The 19621-nt window shown below is 51.0% G+C and overlaps 1 protein-coding gene across 6 annotated transcripts in view; it reads right to left on the bottom strand.

Moving 5' to 3' along the window:
• Window positions 1-19621, bottom strand: part of CSK (C-terminal Src kinase) — a 528738-nt gene that overhangs the window by 46470 nt on the left and 462647 nt on the right. For 4 of the 6 annotated variants that reach the window (XM_085643797.1, XM_085643798.1, XM_085643799.1 and 1 more), the window contains 2 exons: window positions 17216-17411; window positions 16233-16373 (listed from right to left, as the gene is read on the bottom strand). In XM_085643797.1, the coding sequence (XP_085499923.1) occupies window positions 16233-16373; window positions 17216-17411 (337 nt within the window). The remainder of the gene's footprint in view (window positions 1-16232; window positions 16374-17215; window positions 17412-19621) is intronic. The other 2 variants (XM_085643801.1, XM_085643802.1) reach the window with 1 other exon arrangement.

Here is a 19621-nt window from a genome sequence, read left to right as displayed (position 1 = left end):
TGGGGCCAGCTGGCGAAGTCTTGACCAATGCCTTTGGTTTTGGAGGGGTTGGGGTAGGGGCAGTGTTAATCACGCGTTGCCCCGGAGTAATGGGGTCGTCTGAGTCGTCTGCTTCTGAGATAATTTGAAGTTCCTCAGAATCTTCTTCTGGGACATCGGGACCCTCATCGAAGATGTTCTCTGGTTCCGGGGCTGGTCTGTGTGCCATGATATGGCGTCGAGCTCTTCGATCCCGAATGGTCTTTTTGGATCGAAATGCGGCGCAGGCTGGACAGCTGGACTCGTTGTGTTCCGGCGAGAGGCACAGGTTGCAGACCTTATGATGGTCACTGTGTGGGAATTTTGCTCCACACTGGGGGCATTTTTTAAACGGCGTCCTTTCCATGAGCCGTAGGCCTTACGGCGCGGATAGGTCCAATCGCCCGCGTCGACGTCCGGAACCGGTCCGATGAATTCGATGTCGAGTGAAGGTGCCTCGATGTAGTTTTGTAAATGTTTTTCGCTTCGAAAGCTTGTTTTTGAAGTTTTCTACCTGAGTGGAAAAGTTACATCCGAACCCAATGGCGGAAAAAAACAATCTGAGGATGGAGTGGATGCCCATGCGCACTGTAGTCCAAGGGAGGAGTCACCTATCTCGTGACCAAAGACTTCTTCCGAAGATAACCTGCAAGCATCCAAGCCCAACACCAGATGGCGATCTACTATCCTAAGTGTGTGATCTGCAGCTCATATGCCTCGAACAGGTAGTTTTGATGGTCTGAAGACAAAGGACGGCTGTGCACAGGACCAAAGGTTGAGCTCAAAAATAATGTCAGTACCAGGTTTTAGTCCCCTTGGGGCATCATAAGTGTTTTGGTGGGGACAGGTGATGTAGTCCTTTCAGGAACTGGTGACTCGGTAGGGCTGATCTGGCAACTACAAGAACGCCGGTATGACCGAATGACACCCTTTGACTGTGCCAAAAGAAAACCCTTGCTGGGCTAATGAAAGAACAAATGATACCAGACAGAGGTACAGAAAGTGGATCAACATTATTGGTAGCGCACCAAATTACAAATTTGTCACAATGGCAGGTCGTATACTGTCTTTGTTGAGGGACGCCTGGCTGCCAAAATGACGTCACAGCTTTCTGAAGGAACGTCATAAACTGTCAATTGCTGCAGTTCTATCTCCGTTCATGAAGGCAGAGCGTGCGCAGGTTTGGGTGCTCTGTTCCTGCAACAGTAGATGCTCCTCAAGAGACAGCCTGATTGGAGGACTAATGATCATTCTCTAGAGTTCAGGATGCCATTGTATCTGTTGCCAAATGGGTGTCACTAGAATGGCTCAGGAGGCAAAAAGCCTACACTTCAAGACCGAGCAAGGAGAGGTGGTCCTAAGTCAGCCAGTTTATGGATGGTGGTATGGGCGGCAAGGTTTCTAAGATTGGGGTGGAATAATCCAGTTGAATAATTTGCAGTACCCACTTGTCCAATGTTATGGACAGCCAGTGTGGAAGATGGTGTCTAATTGCACTGAAAAGTAGTTGCCCGTGTTGTTAAGAGGGCAAACTAAAGTGGATTTGAGGATAAAGCTGCGGGCGGAGATGGAGGGCTCACTTGGGGGTTAATGATGGGTAGACCTCAATTGTGTCCCACACAGCTTGTGGAAGGACTGTGGAGCCTGTTGGCCTTGGCAGATGAGCAGGAATGGACGCCGTTAGTAGCCCCTACCATAGCCATGGAAAGTGCAAAGGCAGAATGAGGCAGAAGTGGGTCCATGGAAAGGCCCAGCAACCAGGTAGTGGCCAGATTGGCCATAAAGTGCTCAAGTGTGGAATCTGCCTCATCTCTGAAGAGGTGGGTGCCATCAAAGGGAATGTCGTTAAGGGATGCCTGGACATCCTCCAAAAAGCCAGTACATTTTAGCCAGGTGTGAAGTCTGAGTGCCACTGGCAACACAATTTATCTGCCCAGCGCGCCGGTTATATCCAGTCCACAGCGAATGGTAAAGCACAAGTTACTTAACTTCAGTAACGATAGATCTGTAAGAAATATTCGTAGTGATAGGTTCCTTACCTTAGAATTACCCCCAGGCGTCAGACTGGATCCGGAAAGTTTTCGCCAGCAGTACCCCTGCGCATCGGTAGGTGTTGTCGTGCGCCTCTGCGTGCGTCTTCGGCGCAGAGATGACATCGCTGGAGCTACTTAGACGCTCCCACGCGTGCTGACATCAGTTCTGTACACGACTTTCCGTGCCAGGAACGCAGAGCCATGCAAGAAACTGACCACTGGTGCCATCAAACTAGGGCCCTGAAAGGGATGACCATAATCCTAGAAATCAGTTCGCAGAACGGGGAGGAAGGGTGGGGCGGTAAGGAATCTATCACTACTAATGTTTCTTACAGATATATCATTACCGAAGCTAAGTAACTTGTGCATCTGAAAGAAACACGTAGTGATAGATTCCTTACCTTAGAATAGATGCCCTACCAGGAAGATCGCTCCCCCGCCGCACAGCACCGCCTGTGTGTCCCTGCCCCAGCTGCCGCTGCCGAAGAAGTTCGAGGCCCTCCTCCACCCACTGGCTACCACCTGCGCATTATCCCTGGTGGCCAGTGCTAGGCCGTAAGTTTGTTCACCTTCCGCTTTATTGTTTCTATTGTATTGCCTGTATTTTCATTGTTGTGTCTGCAACTGTTGTTGTCTGTCTTTCCAAGCTGCCTGTACGTGGTCCATGCCCGCTTTCTCCCTCTGTTCCCCTTGCTGCCCCGTGTCTCTCTACCTGGTTTCTCCCTCTGCTCCCCTCGCTGCCACGTGCCTCTCTGCCCGTTTTTGCCTTCTGTCTTAGCTGCCCCTGCATTTCTGTGCCCTCTTGCCTTTTGTTCCACTCGTTTCCTCCTCGATTTTTGTGCCCTTTTGTGACACCTGTTTCCCTGACTTTTGTGCCCTTTTGCGCCACTCGTTTTCCCCCCTCGATTTTTGTGCCCTTTTGTGACACCGGTTTCCCTGATTTTTGTGCCCTTTTGCCTTCTGTGACATCCGTTTTCCCATCGATCTTGTGCCCTTCCCTCTGTTACCTTCGTCATCCCTCCCCTCCCCCGCCGCTGCGTCCCCGCCCCCGCACTGCCCATTCGCTGCCCCCGCCTCCCACCACCTCCTCCTTCCCATCTCCCCATATATGCCAGCCGCGCCGCTGGCGCGCCGAAGGCAAGCCCGTCTGCGCCTCGAACGCGCCAGCGCCAGAACCCCTGGCCCCCGCCACGACATCCGCCACCGCTACGATGCCAGCACACGCCACGCTCTCAATCCCGGTCGGACCCACACCTGCTTCAAGGCCGCCTCGAAACGCACCCACACGGTCCCTTCACCTGCCGGAACTGCAGCTACACCAGCCTCAGAGCCGCCGAACCACCTGCCAAGAAAGACCGCACCCACCTGCGGTGCATACTACTTAACACCTGCTCCCCGTGCAAACACGCCGTCGAGCTCTGGGACTTGCTTGACACAACATCCCCGGACGTCGCCTTCCTGACAGAGACCTGGTTGAACGACTCCTCTGCGTCCGACATCGCCATAGCCATCCCAGACGGCTACAAGATCACCTGCAGAGACCGCACCAACGGAGTCAGAGGAGGAATCGCCATCGTCCACAAGAACAGCATCAGGGTCTCGACTAGCACTGACGACGCGCTCAGCACCGCCGAACACATGCACTTCCAGATCCACCCAGACCCCAACTCCACCCTCAGAGGCACCCTTGTCTACCGACCCCCCGGACCCCGCCCCAGTTCAGCGACTCCATCGCTGACTTCATCAGCATGCACGCCCTGACCTCCACCAACTACATCCTCCTCGGAGACCTGAACTTTCACCTTGAGAACAACAACAACAACAACTCCACAACCCTGATCGATAACCTCGCCAACCTCGGACTGAAGCAACTCGTCACAACGCCCACCCAAACTCCACCGGCCACACGCTTGACCCAGTCTTCTCCGCAAGCCCGCACATCTTCGTCAGCCACACCACCAAACACCTCTGGACCGACCACCGCTGCATCCACTTCACGTTCCAGAAACCCACCACACACCACCGCACCCAACTGATCCCCTGCCGCTGCTGGAGCAAAATCACCGAAGACCAACTACATGCAAACCTCGCTCTCAGCCCACCCACCGAACCCTCCAACACCGACGACACTGCCCACAGCCTCAGACGCTGGATCGAGGACTGCGCTAACACCCTTGCCCCGCTGAAGAAACCCCCCCACAGAGACACCAGCAAGAGGGCCAGCTGGTTCACCCCAGAACTCCTAGCCTCGAAGCAAGCCTGCCGGAAACTAGAGAAGAAATGGCACAGCGAACAAACTCTGGACAACCGCGCAACACACAAGGACGCCATCCGCAACCACCACCATCTCATCAGGGCTGCCAAAAGAACCACTTTCAAAGACCGCCTCGACAACAACACACACAATAGCAAGGAGCTCTTCAACACCGTGAAGGAACACTCCAACCCCAACGAAATCCCGCCGTCGCAAGCCCTGTGTGACTCCCTCGCCACCTTCTTCCACCGCAAGATAGCAGACATCCACGACAGCGTTAACACCCAGACAGCAACACAACAGACCCTCCGCACACCATCGATCACGACCCCCTGCTAGCCTTGGCCAGCGTGAGCATCGATGACACCATCAAGACCATGAGCACAATCCACTCCAGCTCTCCGTCAGACCCATTCCCGCACCACGTCTTCAACAAAGCAAGCAGCTCCATCGCACCCCACCTGTGCAACGTCATCAATCTCTCCCTCAAGACCGCGACCTTCCCAGAGAGCTGGAAACACGCCAAGATCAATGCCCTACTGAAAAAAACCCAAGGCATACCCAAGAGACCTCAAGAACATCCGGCCCATCTCTCTGCTCCCCTTCCTGGCCAAAGTCATTGAGAAAATCGTCATCAGACAGCTAACCCGATACCTCGAAGAAAACAGAATCCTGGACCCTTCCCAGTCAGGGTTCCACAGCAAACACAGCACAGAGACTGCCCTCATCGCCGCCACAGACATCAGGACCCTGCTGGACAACGGTGAGACCGCAGCACTCATCCTCCTAGACCTCTCCGCCGCCTTCGACACAGTCTGCCACCGCACACTACGCACACGCCTCCATGCCGCAGGGATCCGAGACAAGGCTCTGGAATGGACCACCTCCTTCCTCTCCGCCTCCCCCCCATTCCGGTCCAAAGCCTCCAAGATCATCTGCAGCGTACCCCAGGGATCCTCCCTCAGCCAGACACTGTTCAACATTTACATGGACCTGCTCGCACACACGTCGCCCGACCTCAATATAATCTCCACGCCGACACTCAACTGATCCTCTCCCTCACCAAGGACCCCATCACCGCCAAAGCCAACCTCCACGAAGGGACGAAGGCCGTCACCGACTGGATGAAGACCAGCCGTCTAAAGCTAAACTAGGACAAGACGGAGGTCCTCATCCTCGGCTCCAACCCTTCAGCCTGGGACGACTCGTGGTGGCCGACGGCACTGGGAGCAGCCCGACAACCACCGACCACGCACGCAACCTGGGAATTATCCTCGACTCAACGCGCTCAATAACCAAGCAGGTCAACGCCGTCTCCTCCTCCTGCTTCAACACCCTCCGCAAGATCTACAGATGGATCCCGAGAGATACAGGAAAGAGAGTAACCCAGGCCCTCGTCAGCAACAGACTCGACTACGGAAACGCTCTCTACTCGGGAGCCCCGACCAAGCTCAAACTACTACAGTGCATCCAAAACGCCTCGGCACGACTGATCCTCGACGTACCACGCCACGGCCACATCACCCCCTACCTGAGGGACCTGCACTGGCTCCCCGTCAGTAAGAGGATATCCTTCAAGCTCCTCACCCACGCACACAAGGCACTCCACAAGACCGCCCAGCCTACCTCAAAACTGCTCTCCTTCTACATCCCAAACCGCCAGCTGCGCTCCGCCGACCTCTCACTCACCACCATCCCGCGCATCCGAAGAATAACCACCGGCTGGAGATCCTTCTCCCACCTCGCCGCTAAAACATGGAACACCCTCCCACTGAGCCTACGACAGACCCAAGACCTGCTGACCTTCAGGAGGATGCTCAAGACCTGGCTATTTGATCAGTAGCGCCCCACCCCTCCCCCCCAGCGCCTTGAGACCCTCGCGGGTATGTAGTGCGCTTTACAAATGACTGATTGATACCCCAGCAATACCAACCCCGGTGGTGGGATACAAACCAAAATCACACCAGAAAGTCCTGGAGAACAAAACGGCCAAAGAAGCCGTCTCTACGGACTTGGCTGTCCAGGCAGTAGTGCTTGGTAAACGTGTGCAGCGAGGCCCACGTAGCTGCCTGACAGATGTCATGCAAAGGAACTCCCCGTCCCAAAGCAATAGTGGCTGCCGTCGCCTTGGAAGAATGGGCGCGCAGCCCCATCGGAGGCTCCTTTTTAGCCAAAGAACAACAAGCCTTTATGCACAGAACGACCCACCGAGAGATGGTCCACTTGTGCACGTCCCGACCTTTTTTTGGCACCCATGTGGCCAACAAAGAGCTGGTCATCCACCTGGAACTGTTGTGTGCGGTTTAGGTAGAATGAGAGCGCACGTTTTGGGTCCAGACGGTGGAGCCTCTCTTCCTCCTTTGAGGGATGCGGAGGCGGAAAGAAGGTGGGCAAAGTGATGGTCTGCCCGATGTGAAAGGCAGTGACAACCTTCGGCAGAAAAGATGGACCAGTCCTTAGAGAAGAAAAGGAGGTTTAGAAGAAAGAGCCTGGAGCTCACTCACTCTTCTCGCAGAGGTGATGGCCACCAGGAAAGCTGTCTTTAAAGTGAGAAGACGAAGAGGACAGTTGTGAAGTGGCTCAAAGGGAGCACACATCAGATATGTCAGAACCAGGTTTAAGTCCCACTGAGGCATTATGGAAGGAACAGGAGGGAAAAGATGAGTAATGTCCTTTAAGAATCTATTTACAACAGGGGACTTGAAAAGGGAAGGCTGATCTGGAAGCCGTAAAAAGGCTGAAATGGCCGAGAGATAACCCTGCAAGTGCCCAGAGCAGAGCCCTGCTGGGCCAAAGAAAGAAGGAATAGAAGGACCTATGAAAGAGGGGCACAGAGGGGATCCACAGCCTTTGCTGTGCACCATGCCACAAACGTATTCCACCTGCAGGCGTATACCGTCTTAGTGGAGGGACGCCTGGCTGCCAAGATTACATCACAAACTTCGGGAGGCAGGTCAAAAGACTTCAACTGCCGCCGCTCAATCTCCACGCAAGGAGGTGGAGGCTGGACAGGATCGGGTGGAAGACCGTCCCCTGTTGCTGCGAGAGAAGATCCTCCCGAAGAGGCAGTTGGACCGGGGGATCGATAGCTGTGCTTAGTAGTGCGTGATACCGTACTCTTCGATCCCAGTCCAGAGCGACAAGAATGACTTGGGACTGGTCGTGCTTGATCTTCTTCAGCACTCTGGTTAGAAGTGGTATAGGCGGAAAGGCGTACAGTAGACCGCAACTCCACTCGTAACGAAAAGCGCCACCTAGCGAGTGCCACCTTGGAGATTCCAACGTGCAGAACTGATGACATTGCACGTTCTCTTCGGTGGCGAATAGATCTAACCAAGGCTCCCCCCACTGCTGAAAGAGACCTTGCGCCACGTCAGAGTGCAGACGCCATTCGTGATCCATCATGCACCGGCGGCTGAGTTTGTCCGCCCTGGCGTTCAGAGAACCTGCCAGGTGTTGAACCACCAGGAAAATGCCCTGACGTTCCAGCCATGTCCAGAGACGCAGAGCCTCCTGACATGGGGTCCACGACCCCACCCCGCCCTGTTTGCTGCAGTACCACATGGCGGTGGTGTCCGTGAACACCTGCACTACTCTCCCCTCTTCAAAGGGAAGGAATGCTTTCAGTGCAAGTCGGATCGCCCGGAGCTCCAGAAGGTTGATATGGAGCCGGGACTCCGCCGGATACCAGAGTCCTCTGAACTCCGCCTTTCCCATGTGGCCCAGCCTTTCCCACGTGGCCACCCCATCCCAGAAGGGACGCGTCTGTCACCACTGTATGCTCTGGTTGGGGAAGGGAGAGGGATCTGCCGTTGACCCAATCGTGATACGTGAGCAACCACTGCAATTGTTGTGCAGTGCCCTCCAAGATCAGGGACGTGATTGGACAGGTTGCCCTGATGCTGTGCCAACTGGAACTTCAGGTCCCACTGCAGAGCCCGCATATGCCATCTGGCATGATCCACCAACAGGATGCGGGAGGCCATGAGGCCCAGTAGCCGGAGGGTCATCATGACCGAAACCCGGGCTAAAGGCTGAAAGATCGGAATCATAGCCTGAATATCCCAGACTCGCTGCTCGGGAGGATAAACCCGAAACTGCGCCAAATCCAGACCCGCTCCGATGAAGAGGAGCTTCTGAGAGGGAATCAGGTGCAACTTCGGCACATTGATGGAGAACCCCAGCATATGCAGGAGGTAGGCCGTAGTCTGGAGGTGGGAGACGACTGCCTGGGGCGAGCTCGCCTTCAACAACCAGTCGTCGAGATAGGGGAAGACTGGGACCCCTGATCTGCGCAGATGAGCTGCGGCCACCCCCATCACTTTCGTGAACACCCGAGGGGCGCTGGTAAGGCCAAAAGGGAGCACGCGAACTGAAAGTGCTCGTGGCCTACCGTGAATCACAGGTAACGCCAGTGGGCCGGCAGGACGGGATTATGAAAGTAAGCGTCCTGCAAGTCCAACGCTACCATCCAATCTTGCGGGTCTAGGGCAGATGCGACCTGAGCAAGTGTGAACATCTTGAACTTCTCCTTCTGGAGGAAGCGATTGATGATCTGAAGGTCTAAGATAGGACGCAGACCTTGTCCTTCTTGGGGACCAGAAAGTAGTGGGAATAACAACTACGACCTACTTCTGGCCCAGGAACGCGCTCGATGGCCCTTTGGTCAAGAGGGCTGTGACTTCCTGCTGAACAAGTGCAAGGTATTCCGCCGACATGCGATGGTGTAGACGTGGCATGGCTGGAGGGGGGGTAGCCCCTTTGGACAATTTGCAGCATCCACTTGTCCGATGTGATGTTGCGCCAGTGGGGGAGAGGATGGCGAATTCTGCCGCCCACTGGCGTTTGATGGGCCTGAAAGGTCGGACTAGGAAGGCTTTGCAGTGGATGCTGTGGGGGTGGAGGTGGACTGACCCGCCTGCTGGCCCCCAGAACCACCGACGGTTCCCACGTCTGCGGCCGTGCTGAGAATGTTGCTGCGCTGGCCTGTGGCTCTTGAACTAACATGTTGGGGCACCCCTTCCATGGCAAAGAAAGGAGCGGAAGGCGAAGGAGGGCGAGTGGCCAACAAGCCCAAGGACTTGGCCGTAGCCTGTGAGTCCTTAAACCACTCCAACGCACTATCTGCCTTATTGCCAAAAAGGCAAATGCCATCAAAGGGCATGTCCATCAAGGTGTTCTGGACATCCCCTGAGAAACCATCTGTTCTCAGCCAGGCATGGCGTCAAAGCGCCACCGTCGTGGAAATCGCCTTGTCCAGCTAGTCAGCGGTATCAAGCCCACAACGAATGGTGAACTTTGCTGTGTCTCTGCCAGCTGCTATAGCTTGGGAGAGTACTGTCCGTGCCTCCTCCGGACAGTTGGGCAGCACCTGCGCAACTGTATCCCACAGAGAGTGGGAATAACGGCCCAAGAGGCATGCGGTGTTCACCGAACGCAGCCCTAAGCTGGCAGATTAAAACAGCTACTTGCCAAGCTGTTCCAGCTTCTTGGATTCCCTATCCGGAGGTGCGGAAGGGAACGCGCTCTGGGAAGCAGAGGCTTGGACAACCAAGCTCTCGGGAGTGGGGTGTTGGGAGAGAAAGAGGGGGTCGCCCAGAGCCGAGCGATGGCGGCGGGCCACGTTCCTGTCCACAGGAGCCCCTGTGTTGGGCCTGGACCAAGTGCCCAAAAGGACGTCAGAAAGAGCGTCATTAAAAGGCAGCAAGGGCTCCGAAGAGGTTGCCGCCGGCTGAAGCACTTCTGTCAGGAGGTTAGTCCTGACGGCCACCGTAGGGAGTTCGAGGTGGAGGGCCTCGGCTGCCCTACGTACTACCACTGCGTAACTGGCTCCCTCCTCCATAGCCACGGTAGGAGGAGACAGCATGCCAAGGTCAGGTGAGGTGTCAAGACCACTGGCATCCCCCAAATCTTCTGCCCAGTCTGGATCATAATCACACTGCTATATGAGAGGGTCCACAGACCCCTCCCAGTCCTCCCCTTCCTCTGAAGTCTGCGAAATAGGCTGAAAATAAGGAGGACGGACATAGGGGGAAAATGGCCCCATCTGCGTCGGGATCGGCGCCGATCCGGCACAGTGTCTGGTTCATGGCTGAAACTGGGGATGACATCGTCCCGAGGAACGGGCGACGTCGGAGGTGGTGCCGGTGGCATCGATGTCGGTGGAGGTGTTACAAGGTCAACCGGCATCGACTGGGGTCCGATCCCGGGGGTCCTGCGGCGCTGGAGCCGCCGGCGATGGAAGGACCCGCGGAGCCTGGAGGCGCACCGCCGGGGCCAGACGGCCGAAAGAGTCGGGCCATGGCAGCAAGAAACTCTTGCACCTGAGCAGGCGTCGCCGACGTACCCAGAAAAGGTGGGTAGGCCAGCGGTGAAGTCACTGGCTCCCCTGGAGCCATGGGGGTGGCACCACCGGCACCCTCAGCCCCGACGGGCGAGGGGAAGTCGAGGAGTGACGACGCTTCTTTGACTTCTTTTTGGAATGCTTCGGCTTACCTGACCCCAAGTGCGAAGACTTGGATCCAGAGGAACGATGGTGACGGGAATGAGACCTTGAGCGGCGCGGAGCCGACTACCGGACTTCCAGCAACTTTCGGGACCGCTCCCGCAAAGTCTTCGGCGCCATGGCCCGGCAGTCGGGGCACGACTTGGAGTCGTGGTCGCGACCCAGGCAGTAGAGACACATGCGGTGTGGGTCCGTCACCGATATCATTCGGTGACAGTCCCACGTGCACAACAGGATTCCAAACTGTATGGGTTTATCAGCCCACGAGGAATGTGGTGTTCACTGACCGCAGTGCAAAGCTGGCAGAAGAGAACATCCTCTTGCTAAAGGTATCCCCCCTCTTGTATTCCCTAGCAGGTGGTGTGGTAGGGAATGCATCAAGGTTAACTTTGGAGGTGGAGGCCTGGACAACCAGACTCTCTGGGCTGGGGTGCTAGATGAGAAATGAGATGAGAAATGCTGGATCCTCAGGAGTGGGGCAAAGACAGCAGCAATTGTCTGGTGCACATAAGCCCCTGTGCAGTGCTTGGCTTATGCTCTGAGCAGGATATCTGTGAGGGCTTCACTGAAAGGGAGGAGACGTTCTGTGGGGGCGACTCCCGGCTGAAGCACCTCTTAGTCAAGACATTCATTCTAACTGCCATGAGGTCAGCCACAGCGAACTGTGAACCTGGATGCGCAACGCAGCCTGAATAGCCCGAGTGAGGACAGGTCGGAGATCTACAGAACACCTGCGAAGATGTGAGCCACCTAATTCCAAAGGGTCTAACCTGCAACAAGGGTGAACCCGCTGGCGATATTACAGATAGAGGGCCTCTCTACTCCAAGGGGCCAGAAGGCACATCAGAGGGAGGGTCGACAAGAGTCTGAAAGGCTGGCACATGATACTGCGGAACTCTTCAATCTACTTAGGAGTTCAGGGCAGCCCCTGAAACTCTGGCCGTTCTGGAACAAGTTGCGGGATAGGCTCTGAAATCAAACCACTTGGAGAGCAAGATCGAGGAGTATGGCAGGAAATGGCCAAGTCCCGCTTAGATTTGTGTTTTTTTCTTCTACATAACTGATCGAGATGAAGACCGACCACTGGATAAGGAATGGAACCAGGATGGAACTTTCAACTTTCGGCTTGGAGCAGTCCCAGAGTCTTCCAGTTCTTGGTGATGTAGAGTTGGCCTTGCGGTCTCGCATAGTCTTTGGGTGCATTGATGCAGAATCGCATCAGGCCTTGGAGTCATGACTAGACTCCAGGCAAACCTAATGAGAGTTTGTCACAGACTTCTTTGTGACTGACCCTACAGGATGTAAAACTTGTCGCTTTGGGAGTTGACATTTACCTTGCACATTGCTTTACAATTTTAGAAGCAGTCTCCGAGAGACTAGAGGGAGCTATGGATAGGCACAAAACTGCCATCAGTGTACAAGAGTGAGGCCTGTATGGGCTCAGCACAATTTCTGGAGCAGAACAGCGTCGGTGCAGACGCTTGGCGCTACCCGTTCTCTATGAGGAAATATCTCCCTTAATTCTATGCAGTATAGCTATTGTCTACAAACTTCTCATGACTGTTTTCTGGCTTCCTCTAGTCGCTCATTAACCAGGTGTGGGCTTGTATATATGTTTTCCGTGAAGCTTAATGTGTTAATCTAGTCATGGTAAACTAACTTATGACTTGGTAACTTATAAGGTTTTGTTTGTGTAAATGCAACTGTAAAGCGCGCTCATACCCTACGCAGCGTCATGTTCGCGCTATAGAAAACACTAAATAAAAAAATACCCGATAAGACAGAGAGGTACAGCTAAAAGGTGTCTAGATCCAGTGTAACATATGAGAAATATTAAACAGGTGAGGAAACTGTGGCTAGAAGTCAATCAGTAAGTTTACATCTATACTTTATTAATCAGCTAATAATATTTCATTTTATGACCAGTATTGAACCAACTGAATAGGCGCCGCAGACCCCTAGGGGTCTTCGGACCACAGGTTAAGAACCACTGTACTTGAAAAATATCAAAATGTTACCAATGCGTAGCCCAACACCGGATGAGAGAAATGGGTATGCGGACGGCAAACTATTTAACGTTCAAGACACGCCACGCTATAGGTACCAAAAATGGAACTGGTGCCAAATACATGTGTTGAGCGCTTGGGACACCCAATCCAAGGCCCTACTTTACACGGTCGATTGTACACAGCATGGGCTCCATAAAGAAGCATACAACCACCCGTGACGCAAAAAATGAACATCAAGGACAAGTTGCACTAAGCAGAGGAAGCACCAAAAGAGTTCCATATATGTAAGTGCCTTTCAGAACACATTTGAGAAACGGGGAAAACCATGGAGGAGATTTAAATTTGTTCATAGCTCCATCATAGCTTTCTTGTTTTAGCTCCCAAAAACAGTTCTATCCCAAATAATCAGGTGAGATCATCAAGGTGATCTGTGCATAGTGAAGGGAATAGATTAATTTATAAATATCCCAACCAACAATTGGTCCCTATTTTTCTTTACTCAGTCAGTAAATAAGCTTTATTTCGATACATAAAATATCTTAAAAGCGATAAGCGATACAATCCCATAAAAACATGCAAGAAATTTCCAGGATACAAGTTTAAAAAACATTTACATAGAAAGAAGTCTTTGTTAAAAAGGCAATTAAAAAGAGTCATTAAAAAAAATTTAAAATCCATATATGGTTTGTGCCTGACAAGGGAAGTATACCTGGACCAGAAAATAAGTAAAGCATTTGTGCATTATATTGTTTGAGGACTGGTATTCAGGTTTCTCGCTCTAATATTCCACGCCCATCTAAGGAATTTAGCTGTTGCACAAGCGTGTAGATCCCTTGGGTCAGATCTTAAAATACGTAGTGCTGCTAGGAAGTTACGAGTACCTAACTCCCTACAGAGAGGTTTCAGCCAACGCCTTCTAGGTAGTTTATAGGCGGGGCAGGCAAACAAAGCGCGGAAGTGTCTCTATTGCCGCCTCACAGCTAGGGCATAAAAAGGGAGTTTGATGGGGTGGTTTCCAATGCCCAGTGTATTCTCGCAAGGGGAGGATACCTACCCCGAATTTAAAATACAAAGATCGATCGTATGGATTTTGTATTAGATCCAGGTAGGGTTCAAAGTGCAATGTATGTTTGTGCAGCATGAATTCCCCGGTAAGTCTACCGACCCTAGGGTTGAGGAGGTCATTCGTAGCAACCCACCGCCAGTAGGCTTTCTTAATCTCTATCTTCGGTGGTATCTATTAATCCAAGCGTCCTCGAACCCAATGTCGTGTAAAAGTTTTTTCACCCCTTTTAACCAGTGAATCTTGTACCACCCATCCATATCCATTACCTCTCTAAGCCCTGCTGCATAATTAGCTAATTCTGGTGTCAACCACAAGCGGGCCCACAACAAGAGAGGACGTAATCTTGCTGTGTCCCCAATCGAGTGGCAACCAAGATCATATAAAAGGGGCTTAGTGGGTGTCCTCTGGGGGAGCATCAATAGGTCCTTCAGGAATTTGTTCTCTGATCTAGAGATCTGGTCTGTGCTAGCTAGGCCCCACAGTTCAGCGCCATAGAGTGACGAGCTTACCGCTCTGGCCTTGTAAATTGTTAGTGCGGGGGCGATTGGTTTAGTTGAAGAAGAACGGTGTTCTTTCAGAATGGCCCCCACCACCCTTATATGGCACAGGAGCATTTTCTGCACGTGTGATCTCCAAAGCATAGAATCAGAGATACGAATTCCCAGATAGTCAAATGTAGCAACTCTCTCCAGTGGTACACTATTAAGTGAGAGAGAATTCCTAAATGTTTTGGGTGGATTTAAGATAAGGAGCTTTGTTTTCTGGACGTTTATAGTCAGCCCTCTAATGCTACAAAACTTGTCGAAACTATTTAAAAGAGTCTGCAGGCCCTTTGGAGTTTTTGAGATAAGGAGGGTGTCGTCCGCGAACAGGAGAGTAGGGATTTTTTCCCCTGCCAGGGCTGGGGCATTTCTTTACTTATAGCATAATAAATAATGTGCATTCCATAACTCAGGAGATTATACTTAATTGCAAGATTTGGACCTCACAGAAGATCTCCAAAAACAGTTGTCCCACCATTATACAAATTCAAGACGAGTGGCAAATTCTTGAGGAGTGATAAGGAGAGGGTATTAAAAGGGCATTAAGTTACCCCCCCCCCCCCCATAATACACTGAGGCATTAGTAAATCTCCTTCATATGGACTTCATTAAATAAGTATACAATAGATGCATGTGTCCCTGTTCAGTGCGATCACACCTAATTGACTTGGACATTTTGCTAGGGTCTATCAATACAACATCTGCTTGTCAACATGAATGTAATTTTTGTTGGCTCATTTGTTTTCTAATGTCTGTTTTTATTTAGATGTATTATCAATGTCTGTTGATCAAAAAATATTAACACAAATTGATGTGTATGTACATTTAATTCACCCTTGAGCTGGTAGATGTAGAAATGTTCAAAAACATGAAGTGATGAGAACACCGCAATATTGCGAATAAAGTTTGCATGTTGAATACTAAAAGAGCTTTAAACTGTGATCATTAGTGAAGGATAAATGCATACTGATATCTAGTTTGGATCACTTCCCCCACTGCTTGTATCAGGATCCATCCCTGGTTGTTGGCTGTGTGAACTATAGCAGCTGGATACCAAAAATACATGGTTACATGCAGGGGAATGCTTAGAGTTTTGTGTCAAGGCATTTTCTACAAAACCACCATTTTAATGCTCATTGGGTTTAAAGCACTCTTTTTTTATTTAGAGTAGGCAGTTTATAGACCTGTTCTTAGCGTCAGGCCCAGGACAAGTCTCTAGCCACTTAACTGAAAATGTTCTTCTGTCATAGAAGAGGAATATACCACATAGATTCCTTGTGGCCAAGTCAAAGAGTCAAGAAATCAAACATGTGAGGAATGCGGTGCATGACTTGCAAGTCATCTATAATTCTAAGGTATTATTAAAATGGTGACTGTCCACTTATTGTTCCTGGAGTTGTGCAGAACACAGACAGCAACATTCACACGAGGTCGATGGCAGTGATGGGATTTAAATTCTGATCGTGCACCACTGCACAAGTGGCATTCAGCAGGCCTAGACTAAATTAATACCTTTGCAGCCTTGGGCTATTTGGTTTTTTTTCAGTTCCGTGCATTACTCAAGAAACTTCAGATTAAGTACAAACGTGAATGGGAAATGACCAGAGCAAGCAAAGAATAAACAAATTAGAGAAGGGGATCAGCACACTTTGTTCTGCCTTTGGCACTCCCTGTTATGGAGCATGCTAGTCACTTAAATGTGACAATTTACAAAGAACTCCCTGTCTATTAATGGAGATCTAAGTGCCTTCCTGCAATGCAGCAAAAGGATCTGGGCTATGTAGACCCATGGAGCTCTGGCTCACCTTTTCTCGAATCGCCTCTGGAGATGTCCATTTTACCGGCAGCTTCTCCATATCCTGGGGGGGTAGTCCGCAGTCTTTGACTTCGTCTGCTCGCAGCCAATCAGCATCGTTGTGAACTTCAGGATGGGTAGGGCTGGGAGGCTTGGCAAGTGCCATGGAGAGCATTAAAGCCAGTTAACCACAGGTACCAAGCATATCATGTAGACTGTGGCTGAGTTTAAGATGGAGGGATGGCACGTCAATTAAAAGAAGTGCCACTTTCTGTCACACTTCACTCTTAAGTTTCTACAGAAGCACATACACTGTGCTGTATAGAAATGCAAATGTCTCAAAACAAAAGTCAGATTCTGGAATATGAAGCCGACCTCGTTCTTTGGTTACAGCCAATCTATATAGTTGGGGACTCCTAAATGGATGGAGCAGAGACTTGGCAAGTGCCAGGAACAGTATTAAAGCCAGTTAGTCACAGGAACCAAACATATTCTGTACACTATGGCAGAGTTTGAGATGGAGGGAGGGCACATGCCAATTAAAAAGTGCCACCTTCTTTCACATTATGCTCTTCTTCTGAAATTCCTACAGAAGCACATTCACTGTGCTATACAGAAATGAAAATGTCTCAAAACATTATTTAAGTTAGACTCTGTAATGTGGAGGTTACAGGTGTCCAAAAATACTGTTCAAAGAAAAGAGAATATGCAAAAAGTATAAAGCTTCCATAGCTAACCATGTTCAACAGAAATAAGGTTCATGCAATGTTGATGTGATAAAAGGTAAACAGACAGCAGAGTGGAAAACGGAAAAAAAAACCGCTAGAGGCATTTAAATCCAGGATTTCTCAAACAAAACATGCAAAGCCAATAGTTACTATTTAAATAGACAGTAAGTGTTGCGTGTTCTATGGATGAAAGTATGCACAACACAGTCACCATAGTGGGTGGACACTGCAGTTAAACTCAGATCAAACCTATCATTCTTCTCACCTTTTCTCGTAATGCCTCAGGTGCAGTCCACTTCACTGGCAGCTTCCCTGTGTCCAGAGTGGCCGATGCCTCTTTTGTCAGCCCGAAGTCGCTCACTTTGGCTATGTTATCATCTGATACCAGGACGTTTCGTGCAGCAAGGTCTCTATGGACAAAATTGTTGTCTTCCAGATATTCCATTGCTTCAGACACGTCCCTAGGGAGATCAGAGAAATGGCATGGTTTGGGTCGCAGAACAAAATGGACCTGCTCTTTTGTCACTATTTAATGCAGGGCACACAACTTACCTCTAATGATTTTGATGTGAAATATGGCATTGTTTCATTAGACATAATGTAATGAATATGCTACTTACCAGTATGCATCTGTTCTTGGCATGTAGGGCTGCTGACATTCATATCTGTGCATAGATCGCCGCCTAGTGTTGGGTCCGGATGTTTGCACGTTGTTGTCCTGGAAGAGTCTTCGAAGTATCCTTGGATAGGTGACTCCTCCCCTGGACTACAGTGCGCATGGGCATCCTCTCCATCCTCAGATTGTTTTTCGCCATTGTGGCAGTGATGGAGTAGATACAGAAAGTGATGACCATGCTTACAATTCTGAGAGCTGCAGCTGCTACAGGCGCCGGGGAGGAGGGAGGGCGAAATGAATGTCAGCAGCCCTACATGCCAAGAACAGATGCATACTGGTAAGTAGCATATTCAGTTCGAGGCATGTGGGCTGCTGAATTCATATCTGTGCATAGAATGTATAGCAGTGCCCTCTATTAGCGGCGGCTACCAGTGCCAGCTGCAGCGGTCTGAAAAAGGGTTTTGAGAACAGCCTGTCCTACAGCTGCCTGCTGTTTTGATTGCACATCTACACAATAGTGTTTGGTAAATGTGTGTGTAGTGGACCAGGTGGCTGCTCTACATATATCATGCAGGGGAATATTTCCTAGAAAAGCCATGGAGGCCCCTAACTTACGTGTTGAGTGGGCTCGTGGGGGAATAGTTAATGTGCGTTTTGCCTTTTGATAACAAATTTGGATACACTTAACTATCCATCTGGCTATCCCTGCTTTGGAGATGGCGTTACCTTTGTGGTGTGGGGCAAAGGCAACGAACAGTTGTTTTGTCTTCCTAAAGGGTTTGGTCCTGTCGATGTAATACATGAGGGCCCTTTTGACATCTAGTGTGTGGAGTGCCCTTTCCGCGACAGTTTGTGGGTTTTGGAAGAAAACGGGCAGTTCAATAGTTTGATTCATGTGGAACTGCGATATTACCTTGGGCATGAATTTGGGGTTGGTACGTAGTACGACCCTGTTGGCATGAACCTGTATAAATGGCTCTTGAACTGTTAGTGCCTGGAGTTCACTAACTCTTCTTAAAGAAGTGATCGCTACCAGGAAAGCTACTTTCCAGGTGAGGAATTGAATCTCGCATGAGTGGAGAGGTTCAAAGGGTGGACCCATCAGGCGTGTGAGGACCAGGTTGAGGTTCCACATTGGAGCTGGTGGGTGGCTTGGTGGAATGACTCGTTTGAGTCCTTCCAAGAATGCTTTGATGGCAGGCACTCTGAATAGAGAGAGGTGCTGCCTGGTTTGTAGATAGGCTGATATTGCGGTCAAATGGACACGTATAGAGGTGTACGCCAGATTGCATCGGTATAGGTGTAGGAGGTAACAAATGATGTTTTGGATGGATGCGTCCAGCGGGTTAATGTCATTATTACCGCAATAAATGACAAACCTTTTCCATTTGGCTGCATAGCAAGCTCTTGTAGTGGGTCTCCTGGCCTCCTTGATGATGTCCATACAGTCAGGTGGCAGGTTGAGATAGCCAAACTCTAGGACTTCAGGAGCCAGATCGCCAGGTTCAGCTGTTGCGGATCTGGGTGCTGAATCTCTCCATGGTTCTGCGTCAAATGCGCGGGTTTGATCCGCAGCCTTTGATGCGGCACCACGGAAAGTTCGAGGAAGGTGGTGTACCATGGCTGGCGTGCCCACGTAGGAGCAACTAGGACGAGTGTCAGGGAGTGTTGTCTGAGTTTGCGAGCCACCAGCGGTATCAACGGCGCTGGGGGAAAAGCGTACGCAAATCTGCCGGACCAGTTCATCCATATCGCATTGCCCTGCGACTGCGGATGTGGGAACCTGGCGGCAAAGCTTTGGCATTTTGCGTTTTCGCTTGTGGCGAACAGGTCTATCTCTGGATGACCCCACTGCTGGAAGTACGGCTGGAGTACTGATGGGTGTAACTCCCACTCGTGCATCTGGTGGCTGTGTCTGCTGAGCAGATCCGCTATTTGGTTGTCCTTGCCGGGGAGGTGTTCCGCCATGAGGAACATGTTCCTCTGAATGGCCCACTTCCACATGCTCTGAGCCAGATGAGACAACTGTGGAGAGTGCGTTCCTCCCTGCTTCTG

The sequence above is a fragment of the Triturus cristatus genome, chromosome 3_1 (genome assembly GCF_964204655.1).
Source record: "Triturus cristatus chromosome 3_1, aTriCri1.1, whole genome shotgun sequence".
NCBI lineage: Eukaryota > Metazoa > Chordata > Amphibia > Caudata > Salamandridae > Triturus > Triturus cristatus.
The sequence above is the reverse complement of the archived record's forward strand: the minus strand, read 5'-3'. Positions and strand labels throughout refer to the sequence as shown.